This window comes from Lissotriton helveticus, chromosome 7 (assembly GCF_964261635.1).
Source record: "Lissotriton helveticus chromosome 7, aLisHel1.1, whole genome shotgun sequence".
In the NCBI taxonomy this organism is placed as follows: domain Eukaryota; kingdom Metazoa; phylum Chordata; class Amphibia; order Caudata; family Salamandridae; genus Lissotriton; species Lissotriton helveticus.
The window spans coordinates 1772995142-1773008845 of NC_136068.1; the positions used below are offsets into that span (position 1 = coordinate 1772995142).

The 13704-nt window shown below is 48.8% G+C and overlaps 1 protein-coding gene across 2 annotated transcripts in view; it reads left to right on the forward strand.

Moving 5' to 3' along the window:
* Window positions 1-226: 226 nt before the first annotated feature.
* LOC144770760 (heat shock cognate 71 kDa protein-like) overlaps window positions 227-13704 on the forward strand; it is a 127039-nt gene continuing 113561 nt past the window's right edge. Inside the window, exons 1-2 of one of the 2 annotated variants that reach the window (XM_078655508.1) lie at window positions 227-365; window positions 13141-13350. In XM_078655508.1, coding sequence (XP_078511634.1) covers window positions 13146-13350 — 205 coding nt within the window. In that variant the 5' untranslated portion in view covers window positions 227-365; window positions 13141-13145. Of the gene's footprint in view, window positions 366-1925; window positions 2690-13140; window positions 13351-13704 lie in introns of those variants that run through there. The other variant, XM_078655509.1, reaches the window with a different exon arrangement.

A 13704-nucleotide genomic window follows, 5' to 3' on the forward strand; every position in this document is an offset into this window, starting at 1 on the left:
AATGGGAGGGTGGAAAAAATGTAGCAGCTCCCGCCTCTCCCCTCGGCCGCCTGCACACTCCCAGTCAGCAGCAGGCAGCGCTGGCAGGGCTCCCGCTGGGCGGGGCTTACAGTGACTGGCAGTCCTGGAGGCGCGTCTCGTTGGTCAGCTGGTGTTCTGGCTGTTTTCTGATTGGGTTGTTGAAGAAGAGGATGCGTCCTAGGCGTGTGTGATTGGACGATGGGCGGGTGCAGGCGGCTCAGTGCTGAATCTAGAAGCTTCTTTAGGCTCTGCCCGCCCGGTGCTCGCTCCCCACATCAGCAGCAGCGGTGCTAGAGCCCGGACCGAGCTCCCGTGTGTGCACCCAACACAGAGCCAGCAGACAGGTAGCGTATGCAGGGGAAGGGTGTGTGCTATGCTCATAGCTCCTCTTCTGCGTTCCAATCCTTTCTGGGAGCTTTGGGCTCACTCTTAAGTTTTACACACCCCGGTCGTCATCGACTTTTCGTTATCTTTAAGAAAAAATGCAAATAATTTGATGAGTATAGAAGTTGTTTTGTTTATAGATAACTAAATTCTTGTTTCGTGCTTGAAAGTCTGTAAGCATCTGCATTGGGGTGTTGCTTGTGTGGGGTTGTGTGATTTAAGAACTTCTGTTTAATAGACCACTTCAACTGGAACATTAATGCACTAACCTGCCTTGTTGTAGCCTGACGATTAAAGATGTATTTAATCAATTAGACCCTTTTTTCCGTATTTGGAGCATGCTGCCCTGCAGACCAAGTTAGTTGTTCAGCAGGTGCATTCACCCGCCGAGCACTTGCACTGGCTTTGCAGCCTGCACCCGTGGGTTATTCACCTGCATATGCAGCAGGACTTAACCATACGAATGTTGGGGCAGCAGGACTTAACCATACGAATGTTGGGCCCGGTACCGTCTCCACATAGTAAGGGCAACAGTTTCACAATCCGTGAGAGTGAACACTCTTGCCTGCAGCGGGTGTGATGACCCGCGGTGCTGCAGAGACCTTATGTTACCTGCAGACTGCACGAGTCCCTGGAGTACGCTCGTTAACCTGTGAGATTTTAACGGGGGTTGTGACCGATCTTCTGCAGCATGTGCTTTAACCAACTGAGCTGTCACTGGCATTAGAATGTCTGCTCTAGTACAGCAATCTACCGACCTGTGGGATTGCAGCCTGTGACATGTATGTTGTGCAGAGAGGTGCATGCTCGTTCACTCGCAGGTTACGTTTCAGCTCGAATTATCTGGAAGTTACACACTAGTTGGCAGCACGTGCATTAACCGAATAAGCTACTGTCCCATTGGAACTGGTGCCTATTGTGATCACTCGATTTTTCTCGAAACAGCAGATACACACTAGGCTGGTGCACCCGGGCTGCAGTCTGCATGCTCTGTAGGGCTCCATGCAGCAGGCGCATGAACAGCTGAGCCACCTTCGAGCTTGGGACCGGCGGTTATTCATTGATCTCGACGGGAAACGGCCACTACAACGAGGCCGTTTCAACTAAAACCATGACCACGCATGCATTACAACGCATGCGTGGTTACAACGACAGCCTTTACCACGCATACTTTTACTACGCAGTACGTAGTAAAGGCATGTGTGGTAAATGCTACAAATATAAAAGGGGGGGTTTGGGGGGGCTAGCCCCCCAAAAAAAAAACACTAACCTGTAAAGAAGATGTGCAGGAAATCGGCGGCGCAGGGGAAGGAAACGGCCGTTTTTTTTTAACGTATGACGTCACCACGGAAAAAACGTGGAGAAGGAAAAGCGTGACAATAGTGTTCCGTTGTAACGCATGCGTGGTAAAGGCATGCGTTACAACGGAGTTCGTTGTAATATACAACCGATCTCGACTGTAACGTGCGTGAAACAGCTGGGCTCGGGCTCTCATTCACTCTGCACCTGGCGGCCTGCCCACTGAGCTATAACGTCTGGTGCGAGGCGGGAGCTGTCACCGGGCGTGTGAAGGATGTTGCTTTCTCCCGTACATCCTCGGGTCTTGCTTCGCGGGGGTGCTTTCGCACGTCCATGGCTGCTGGGGTGCACAGGAGGCTGCGGGGTGGGGGTGCACATTTTGCACCAGTGCGCGTGCAACGAGCGCCGCCTGCTCTCTGGAACCTTCCAGAACCGAGATGTGTCGTAACCGGCCGGCCCCTCGAGGGGGGCAGAACATGCAGGCTCGAGTATTTCAGGAGGGGGCGGAGGGACAACTTCTTGGCTCAGAAAAAAGAGCAAGGCTTGTTTGTGAGTGAAAGGGCCCTGCGAATGGGCGATACTGGCACCAAGCACTATGAAAGGGCGTGCCCCAGGTTTGCTGGTGTGTCGGTCAGATGATGCTGCTCGAGCCCATCTTGGCAAGATTAATGCCCCCTGGAAACTGGCAGCGGATTCTTCGGGGTCTCAGCAGCGGAAACGTCCAGAAGTTGGCGGGGCTGGTGCACGCCTCCGATCCTTCGCGAGGGCGCTTGGCTGTGCACATGAAGACCGAAGCGCTACACACGCATACCGGGTGGAGTACCGGAGAGTCCCCTCGTAACCGACGGACTATGTAGGTCTCCCCGGGGCGGCGTCAGCAGCCTCATCCCCGGTGGATCCTTCCAGAAAGCGCTATATGATGTACCCGAGTGATAAGGCGCTATACCAGCCAATATCGGAGTTCACGCCTTTAGAGCCTGTCCAGGTAAGTGATGGTTCTGTCTAAGTCTACCCAGAGCGGCGTCTCCACCCTGTATCGCCAGTGGATCCTCCCAGAAGTCGCTTGAGCATGGCCCCGAAGCGCTATACACAGATACTGCAGCCTGTGAGTAAAGGCACAGGAGTAAGCAGCTGTTCTGTGCATGTGTGTCCGGGCGCCGTCTGCAGCCTGCGCAGCCCACGGATCCTTCCAGAAAGCTCTTGATTTATGCACGCGAATGAAAAAGCACTATACCCATGTCAGAGTTAAGACCATTAGAGACTGCCCTGGTAGGTACGGTGATGTTTAATCCTATCCAGAAAGGGCTGTCTGCTGTCTGCATCTGCACTAATCCTTGCTGAGGTTTCCCAGGGTGGAGGCGCTATAGCGGCTAGAGTCGGTGTGCGGCGCCGTGGCACCAGCCGCGTGCACGCGGGGTGGGGGTTCTGCTGGATTGGAAGCACCACGCATGGCCTGGGGCCACTTGGCAGCCGTGACTCCTTCGGGAAGCTTCTGCCGTGGGAGGAGCGCCGGGTGCAGGCAGGGTCTCTTTGGTTGACTCCCACAGCCGTGGAAGTATTTATAAACTAATGCAGAAGTGGGTGGGACGTGCGAAATTGGTCTCGTGTTCTTCCTTTCCTTACTGGGCCCCTCCCTCCCCGCCACAGGAGGTACCCATGGCTTGTGTGCCAGCTGCAGCTTTCACCTTTCGGGTCCTGAACACCCTTCACCGCCGCACAGAGGGTGGGGCTAGGCACCTCAGTCTGCAGGGTAAGGCTCGGGTGCCCCGCCCATAAAAAGGTCATGCTTATTTATAAGATTGTGTAGAGCTCGGATATTACCCAAGGCGCTTTACAATAGAGGGAAGAACGTTACATGAGAGATTAAGAGTAACGGGACAATGCGTATCGCTACTACGGTTACTCAGGGTAAGAGTTACACATTTACAATTCACATATTAATTACAGGGTACATATTTGTTTAAAGCGACTCAGGTTACTCTGATAAATATTACAAGAGTTGAATACAAGTTAAGTTTCAAAGTTATGACTCATCATCATCAAAATACTTTATTTCGGCCTATGAGACCATAAAAGTGAAACGACAGTAAAATTCAATACATACATGACATTATGACGAGGAAGTGTTATGTAGCAGTCAGGGTCATGCCATTTAATGTGAGGGCGTGCATGGTGGGGAGCTTGGCGATGAGTGTAATTGGAGAAAATGTCTTTGGAAGAGACATTTGAAAGAGAAGAGTTTAAAGTTCCCTTTTGAAGAAGAGAAAAGAGGTGCTGGTTCGAAGGTTTGAAGGTAGCGAGTTCCAGATTCTGGTTGAATTTCATGAGTATGATTGCGCCTGAAGTCTTTCCTTTTGAAAGTTGGAGAATCGAGCAGCAGATTCTCTGCATTTCATGAGGGTCTATAGCCACCTAATAACGAGTTTGTTAGGAAGAGAGGGGTGGAGGTGTGAATAGCTTTATCGGTGATGCAAGCAGTCTTATGTATGGTCCTAGCTTTGCATCCGCACAGCTGATTAAAGGATGGACTTTAAAGGAGATGGGTGGGACTTAAGGAGGCTTGCAAGTAGAGCATTACAGTAGTCCAGTGTGGAGAGTACCAAAGTTTGGACTAGAGTATTCAGGTCTTGATCAGGAATGTAACATCAGATCCCCCCCCAGTAAAGTCTCAGTTGGAAGAGTGCATTCTCTCATGGTGTTGATTTGTGATTAGAGGTTGTCTTTTGTCCAGGATGATCCCTAGGGATTCTGCACTGTCAAGGATGGTAGGTTACTGTTAATGTTCGGATTGTCCATCTAAGATTGAATAGGAGGTGAAAAGTTTGATGTAGCGGTAACAAGGAATGGATTCAATTTTAGGTGATGAGACATCGTTCATTCTTGGATGTAGTTAAGGGTGGTGGAGAGAAGTGAGGTGTTGTGTCCGTGGGACACCTTGAGGTAGAGTCGGGTGTCATTAGCATAGAGGTGACAAAGGAACCCAGCTTCTTTTAGTAGGGCACTTAGTGGTTCAATGTAAAGATTAAATGGGATCGGAGTAAGGATAGAGCTTGAGGGATACCTTGATCTACGGCACTTGAAGGGACAGGTTTCAATTATAATCATCCAAGTTCTCCCTGTGAGGTAAGATTCAAACCATTTAAGTACTGCGTCTTCAGTTCCCACTCTTTTGTGTTAAGTGTGTGGTGATTTACAGTATCAAAGGCTGCGGAAAGGCCCAGAAGGATCAGGAGGCAGGAGCTGCCCGAGTCTAGGACTCGAAGGGCATAGTCAATAACCTGTAGCAGTGCTGCAGCCTTGACTGGAGCAGGATTGAAATTCATCAAGAAGATTGTTGTCCTTGATGTGTTGCTCTGCTACTCATCTTTCAGTTATTTTGTGAGGAAGTTAATGTCAGCTCAACAGAGGGTTCCTTTAGTAGAGGGGGTCACCTGACCAAATTTAAAGGCATCAGGAAAGGATCCTTGGCTAAGAAAAAATTTATTAGCTTTGTCCAGTTTCGGAGCGTGAGGGTATATAGGTCTATTGCAATGTTACTTTGGGTTGGGTCTAGAGTGGTTAAATGTTTTGGTTTTCAAGATGTTCTTAAGGAGGGCATATTCAATGATGACTTCAAAACTGTAACAAGAGTCTTTGGATTTGCATACCTCATGCGGAGTTTCGATGTGTATCATGATCAAGGAGCGATTTAACTTTAGCGTCAAAGATTTGCACATATTTTTGTGCTTTCTTGGGTGGACTGTCAAATTTGATGGTTGAGGATGCCAGGGGGATTGCTGGTGAATAGGTCAAATAGTTTAATTAGTTTGTTCTTGGCAGAGACAACAAGGGATTTAAAGTGATTAGATTGTTCCTTAGAGATATGTTTCTGGTAATGTTATCTTGTGTATCGGAGGTGTGAAAGATTAAGGAAGGTGACTGTCCATTTCTTCTCCAGGATTCTTAGCTCTTTCTTTTCGTCATGGAGGGACTTCTTGAACCAAGGGGTGGACGGTGCGGGGCTTTTCTTGCTTTGTAGAAGAGCTACATTGTCTATCAAGACAGATGCATGGGTGAAACAGTGAGTAGTCAGGTCGTTGATGTCATAGTTGGGGTTGATGTCTGGGAGTACCTTCTTATCGGTGTTGCTGAGAGTATTGAGGTCTTTGTTCTTTATATTGCGAAACCAGGTAGTTACCCTTTTTGGCTGGTCCATGATTGCAACATGAGAGAGGTGAAGTGAGAAAGGGATAAGGAAATGGTCAGACCAGTCTGTGGGAATAAGGTTATCTACTGTGAGCAGGTCATATTTGGAGATGGGTCAAGTGTGAAGCCTCTGGAGTGTGTTGGTTTAGGTTTGTGTTGTGGAAGATAATTTCCAGAGAGAAATGTGGCAAGCTGGCTGACAGCCTTCTAAGGTGCACCAGTGAGGTCCTAGAAAGATCCGTTTATCGCTTTGTAAAGATAGGTCACTTGCAAAGTCAATGAATTCCTCAGGAAAGGTGGAGTTTATTTTATTTATTTATTCAAAGTTTTATATAGCGCGAACAGGATCCTTACAGATATCAGAGCGCTTCACAAAGACAGTGTAGGGGCAGTAGGAGTCAACAGAGATACTGGGAACAGTATAAAAGTCAATAACATGGTGATAACATGGGTAAAGCAACAATAACACGGTGACAATAACAATAACAATAAGATGGTAATAACATGGATAATAAAAAGCATACATAAAACCAATCCATATACAATCAGGTAGGGAAGTAATATAGGACAGTACAAGTCATTGATCCCAATACAGAGGTGTTCAGGTGGATCAGTAAACCAACGTGTATCATATCTTGGTCGATAGTAAGAGAGTAGCGTAGTAGTGCCACTCTACAGGTAAAGTGTAGTGCCAAGGGATAGGGTGAGCAGTGATACAATGCGGAGTCTCTGAACCAACATCTATGGCGATCAGGAGATCTTGGCCAGAAGGATGGTTTTCACCTCTTTCTTGAAGAGTGCCGTGGAGGAGATCAGCCTGGTTTCAGGCGGGAGCGCATTCCAGATCCTGGGTGCCATTCCTGAGAAGGAGCGCTTGTAAGTTTTCGCTTTCCGGAATCTACGAGGTTTCAGGAGTAGATTTTTTGTGCTCCTATTGGTTCTCGAGCCTCCTGATATAGACAGCTTTTGAGCGAGGTAGTTGGGTGCCTTGTGGTGCACGGCCGCGTGTGTCATAACTGCAATTTTTAGCTGTATTCTGGCTTCAAAAGGCAGCCATTTTAGAGACTTTAAGTCTGGGGATATGTGGGAATGCTTTCTAGAGCCAGTAATGAGTCTCGCGGCAGCGTTCAGGGAGGCTCTTAAGGGTGCTGTTGTGGATAGCGGGAGACCGCTGAGGGCCGCAATTCCGTAGTCAATTCGAGGGATGACTAAAGCTTGTACAGCAGTTTGGAAGTCTTTGGCCGGGAGGAAGGGTTTAATTTTCCTCAGTGTGTTAATTTGGAAATTGGCTGCTTTAGTGGCTTTGCTGACGTGCTGCTGCATGTTGAGCTTGGCGTCGAGTGTGATGCCTAGGGATTTCGCCGAGTCCACGATGGTAGGTTGGACATTGAGTGCTGTTAGGTTGTTGAGCCAGGTTTGGGTGGAGGACGTTTTTGCCGGGGGTGAGATGAGTAGGAACTCAGTTTTCAGCGCGTTTAGTTTGAGGTGATTATTGGCCAGCCAAGATTGGGTGTTAATAAGCGTGGAATTCAGATGTTTGATATCTTCCGGGGATTGTAACTTTAGATAGAGTTGTGTGTCGTCGGCGTACATATGGAATTGAACATTGGATGCTTGAAGCAAGGTGGCGAGCGGTTCCATAACGAGGTTGAACAGTGTAGGGGAGAGGGTGGATCCTTGTGGCACACCTAGATCTGCAGGCATAGGTGTAGATAGCACATTGTCGATCTTGAACCTCTGAGACCGATTGTGAAGGAAGGACGAAAACCACTTGAGAACAGTTCCCGATAGCCCCATTCGAGTATTTAGCAGCTCCAGCAAGTTCTCATGTTTGACCGTGTCAAATGCTGACGAGAGGTCAAGAAGGATGAGGAGGCAGGACTCATTGCGATCCAGAATTTGGAGGGCGTCATCAATTATGTGTGTCATAGCTGTTTCCGTGCTATGTTTCGCTCTGAAACCTGATTGATGAGGGTTGAGGAGGTCAAATTGATCAATGTGTTTTGTTAGTTGGAGTTGGACACATTTCTCCAGCAGTTTGGCCAGGGTGGGGATATTGGTGATGGGCCGATAGTTGTTTAGGTCAGACGGATCAGCAGTAGGTTTCTTGAGTATAGGCGTGACTTGCCCCACCTTAAGGGAGTCTGGAATGTGGCCTTGCTGCAAAGAGCTGTTGATGATCTTGGTCCAGAGAGGGAGGAGCAAGGGGGTAAAGTCTTTTACAGCATTAGCAGGTAGAGGGTCTGTGAGGTGATTAGAGGGCTTCAAGGTGCAGAGCAGTTTGTGTATTGCTTCTTCCGAATAGGTATCGAAGTACTGCCAGGATGCCTTGTTTTTAGGTTGAGTGTCTGCCATTCTGGTGTGGTTGGGGTATCGGCTTACATCCATGATGAGGTCATTTCTTATGTTGTCAGTCTTTAGTTTAAAGAAAGCAGAGAAGGCTTCACAGTGTGGGGTGCCATTTGTTGAGCTGTTTGATTGTGTGGGTTGTGCCTTTGTTTGGGTCTGGATTAGCTCGAACAGTTTTCTTGGCCTGTTCTTCGCTTGGTCCAACTGGCGGCTGAAGAAGTCCGACTTTGTGCGCTTTATATTCCTAAAGTAGACATTTCTCTTGTTCTTAAGCTTTTTGAGATGCAGTGCTGAAGGGTCCGATCTCCAGGTGCGCTCTGCCATTCGCATATTACGCCTCTCATCATTGAGTCTGTCATCATACCAGGGGTTAGAGATTTTGGTGGAGACTCTCTTCAGTTGCAAAGGGGCGACTTCATTGACTATTGTATTCATAGAGTCAAGGTAGTGGTCAGTTAGTGATTGAACATCTGAGGCACCTGAAGGGGGAAGGAGGAGGTTGCCGATGTGGGGTGGTAGGGTTGAGGGGTTAAGATTCTTCAGATCCCTTTTCCATATTTTGGATTTGATTGGTTGAGTAGGGTTAGGTTTAACTTTTTCGTTGATAAAGAAGGTGATAATGTGGTGATCTGACCAATCACAGGGTAGAATCGCCTCCAGTTGAATAGCGTTCTCTTTGGCAATGATGAGATCGAGAATCGCGCCTTTGTCGTGTGTTGGTTTATCGCATAATTGGCTGAGGTCAAGCGCATTGAGGAACGATTTGAGGCTATTCACCACGGTGTCTTTCTGATCGTTCCAGTGGAGATTGAAGTCCCCCAGGTAGACTTGAGTGGTCTGCCGACCGGCATTGGAAGTGATCATGTCCATGAGTTGTTGGGAGAATATGAGATTGTCACCAGGCGGGTGATAGATGAGATGTAAAGCACAGACTTGTTTGCCCTCACTGGTGATGTCGAGGCAGAGGAGTTCACAGGAGGAAAGGGACGGGGAGGTGGAAAATGGTGTTAATCCTGACAGGGGAGTTGTGCTGCACGTGAAGTACCACAGGTTGCGATGCGCTTCCACGACAAGCAAAGTCGCAGCGAGGGAAATACGGCGAAGTTCAGGTGCAAAGAAATAAAGACGTGAAGATCTTCCAGATGCGGCACGCTTCTCCGGTGATGCGAGAAGTTCTCGGTTCGATGCGTGGACTGCAGCGGCGACATCAGAAATTCGACTGCAGCATCTCCGACGGCGGCGTGCTTCTCAGGGATGCGAGACGCTTTCCTCGATGCGGTGCAATGCGACAGTTCCAGCGGTGACACCCTTGGTTAGAAGTGCAATGGCAGGCCCAGCGACGGCGACACGCTTCTACCTCGTTGCGAGACACTTCTCTCGATGTGGTGCAGTGCGACAACTCCAGCGGCGATACCCTTGTTCAGAAGTGACGGCAGCAGCAGCGACTGCGACACGCTTCGACCTCGTTGCGTCGCGCTTCCAGCTCCTTGCGACGCGCAGTTCCTCAGAAGGCCCAAAACAGCAGCAGGCACTTCCACAAGCACTCTGGGGAGCTGTTGTCCCTGAGACTTCAGCAGGAGGCAAGCTCTTTTGCAAGCCCTTGGAGATCCTTCACAAAGTTGAAAGCAAAGTACACAACGTTCCTTTCTCCTTCCTTTGGCAGTAAGGCAACCACTGCAGGCCAATCCCCCAAGCAGCACTTGAGCTTGGGAATAGTCTCTCCTCAGTTTCTTCAGGTTCCTCTCCTCAGTAAAGGTTTCTTCTTGTAGTCCAAAGTGATCTAATTTCATGGGATCAGGGTCCCAATATTTATAGCCCAAAATCCTTTGTTCTCTGAGGGGAGAGGGGCCTTTGCCTTTGCCCAGTCCAAACCAGTTCTGAAGCACTCTGTTTACCAGACTTCTCTTTTCCTTTCATAGGGCAGGCACATCAGACGCCCCACAGGAGGTGGAGCCAGCTTTGTGGAAGGCAAGTACAGCACTTTGTTGACAGGACTCCTTCTCTTCTTTCAGTGTGCAGGGCAGAGGCATCAGCCGCTCCCCAGGAGGTGGAGCCAGCCTTGTGGAAGGCAGGCACAGCCCTATTCAAGGTTCAGGTGCAACTCCTCCCTCCCATCTACATGCAGATCTCTCTATTCACCACTGGGTGACTCACCCTGTCTCTTGGATTCCCCCAGCCCTGTCACTCACAAAACCAGACAAAGGAATACACAACCTAGCAGAGGCAGGCTTGAAGTGGAGTGGTGTGGCTCACTGGTTAGAGGCGGCAGACTCGTAAGCAGAGAACGGCCCGGGACCAGGGTTCAATTCCCGACGCGGCAGGGTCGTGGACAAGGGTCAAAACGGACTCGATAATTCTCGCCTCGGTGCCTACTCTAACCAGGGAACACACTCGGCAACTCTGGGCATTAAGCTTGCCTCATCTCTACAACGGCCCCCCACAGACGCCGGGGATGCCTGGTTTCACCTTGGAGATACCCAGAAAGGGACCATCTCACAGGGAAAACCAGGACGGGTTCCCCAGCAGTCTTCAGCGCCAGGATACTCCATGGAGTCGCAGTGCGCTTTACAAGAACACCCACATTTTACATTTACATTTGAAAGGTTAGACAAGCAAATACCTACTTTCTAAAAGTGGTATTTGCAAACACAGAATGTTAAAACCCAACTTTACTAAAAAATGTATTTTATAATTCTGAGTTCAGGCATACTAAACTCTAATTTCTGCCATGTTCTCTGAGACAGTTTGGATTATAAACATGTAATAATTCTAACAGCCATTCTGGCCGATGAACAGGTAGCCTTGCAATAGTGAAAAACGAAAATGGCTGTAATTCACTATTAGGACATGCCACGCACACACCAGGGCTTGTCCTACCTTAAACTTACAATGCACCCTGCCCTTGGGCCTACCATAGGGGTGACTGATATGAAGAAAAGGTACGGTTTAGGGACTGGCAAGTGGATGCACTTGCCCTGTCAGCATGACAGTACCAGACTGCACATGGGCTCTGCAATGGCAGACCTTAGACACATTTTACAAGCCTGCTTCTATGGGTGGCACAACCAGTGCTGCAGGCCCACCGGCAGCATTTGGATTTACACGCCCTGGGCACACTCGGTGCACTGTACTAGGGTCTGGCAAGTAAACCAAATAGCCAAACATGGAACCACTGATTAATACATACATTTACAATAGTTTGTTTTCAAAGATGTGTTGAGCTATGTGGGGAATGGTATGATGTTTGGTAGGGGTGGCAGGTTCTGAGGCGAGTACTCCTTGACGGGCAAGGTAAGGAGGGGAGGGAGTTGGGGTGATAATGGGGTATTCGATTGGGAGGTGGAGGGTGCAGGGTCAAGTGGTGTTGTTGGAGAGAAGTGTTGGAGGTGCTCTATTGTAGATACGAATATCAAGGCATTTATTGGCAGAAAAATACGTATTGTGTAGTGGTTGGGGTGAGGATGGGTGGTAGCGGTTATAGGACAGAGTCATGTGGGCTAGAGGGGTGAGTCTGGAGTAGAAGAGGGGTAAAAGATCTAAGGAGTTGGAAGTGAAGAGGGTAGTAGGATGGAAGCAGGCACTTGAACTGGGTTGTATGAGTGTGAGGAGCCCGGAACGTGTGGAAGATGTGAACATTTGTCCCGGAGGATAAATGCAGGATGAGGAAAGTTCTTCTTGTTTAAAGAAAACGGGAGAGGAGAGATTAGCATGGAGGAACATCGGTTAGAGTGGCTGTGCAGGAAGGGGGAGAGGTGTATGGGGCATGGATAGAGAATACGAGGAGAGGGAGCAGTGGAGGGGTGGGGTGGATAAGGAGGAAGATTGTATGGAGGAGAGGGCAATATTTGAGCTTGGTAGTCTCAATGTTGGTAGTGTGGTCTTGTTAAGGGGGTAGTTATCCCTGTTGGGGGTAGGCACAGTTTCTTTGAGGTCCTCGGAAGGCACTTGTGGGGGAGAAGAGAATACTACTGGTCAATGGTTGGGTCAGTGTTTCGGGTGAAGTACGAGCTGGAGAGATGAAGAGAACGGGTGGAACAGGGGAATCCAGTACCAGTTGGGGGGTCGGCCTTCCATCACCTAGGTGGATTGGGAATGGGGAGTGTGTAGTGAGTATGGAATATGTTAAAAAGACAAGAGTGGTCGGAGTTTGGGGGGTGAGGGGGAGGGGGGAGTGAGCAGGACGCTGTAGCTAAATCCTCGGTGCGCACTTGATGCTGGTTTTAGCCTAATCAGATTTGTGAAAATTCCTGTAATTCGCTTTTGCGGAGTTATGTGAAATCAGAGTTAATTCTGCGCTTTTGCACTTCAGAGCTCAATGCGTCCTTTCATCCATTTGTGCAAAAAACAATCCCCGCTCTTTCTGGTTGTTCGCATTGTTCAGTTCTCTAGCGCTAAAATATAATTACGTGTGGCTGCAGTGTTGTACTACTCGCCGTTGCCTTATTTCAGAAATTTAGTATAAACCGTGTTACTCCAAAGCTTAGCAATAACTCCAGGGCCTAGTTGCACAGCCCGTTCCTTGACTGGTAGTCTTACCATGCAGGACAGGTAAAACAGGAACCAGGCAACAGTAAACCAGGCTTGAATTTTGCCCCTTGTAACCAGCTCTCAGAGTTGGCTTTTTGATCACTCTCTGTAGCATGTATCTCTATTGACAACCATCCCCTTGCCTAGAGACACCTTATTAACCTGCACGTCCTCTGTAACTCGGACACATATCCCTGTTTATTGTTGCCTAATACCAGTCTTGTTGTACAATCCCTAACCCGGGGCAGAGTCTGGGCTATGAAAATACCAAGGGCCATGTGACCCATGAAAAAAGCACGAGCTGTCTTAATTTCTGCGGTTAGTGAGCCGGATGTGCCACTTTTTTACTCCTGTCGTCTGGTCGATGTCTTTTAGGCAACATGTCGAAGGGTCCAGCAGTCGGCATTGACCTTGGCACCACCTACTCCTGCGTGGGGGTCTTCCAGCATGGCAAAGTGGAGATCATCGCCAACGACCAGGGCAACAGGACCACCCCCAGCTATGTGGCCTTCACCGACACAGAGCGGCTCATCGGAGACGCCGCCAAGAACCAGGTGGCGATGAACCCCACCAACACAGTCTTCGGTAAGTGTTACACGAGGAGCCGTGACCATAACGGTGTACATGCCCAGTCTACAAGCTTTTAATAGTGTTACGACAATCTATCTGGAAGTGCCCATTGGCTTTAACATTGTTGTAATTTTTCACAATAAACTGGCCACGCCTATATAGCCTGGAACAATGACGTGTTAATACAACCGACTCATTCCTGCTTTGTTGAACCTACACTCCCCACCAGGCAGAAGTGCAAAAGAAGCACTTTTCCAGCTAAAGTGTGCAACATCTGCCCTATCAAACTCTGTACTTCAGTATCTGCTTGTGAGTAGAGGCTCAGTAGTGCTTCTTAAAGGTATTTTCTGTTTATCACATCAGGTCTTT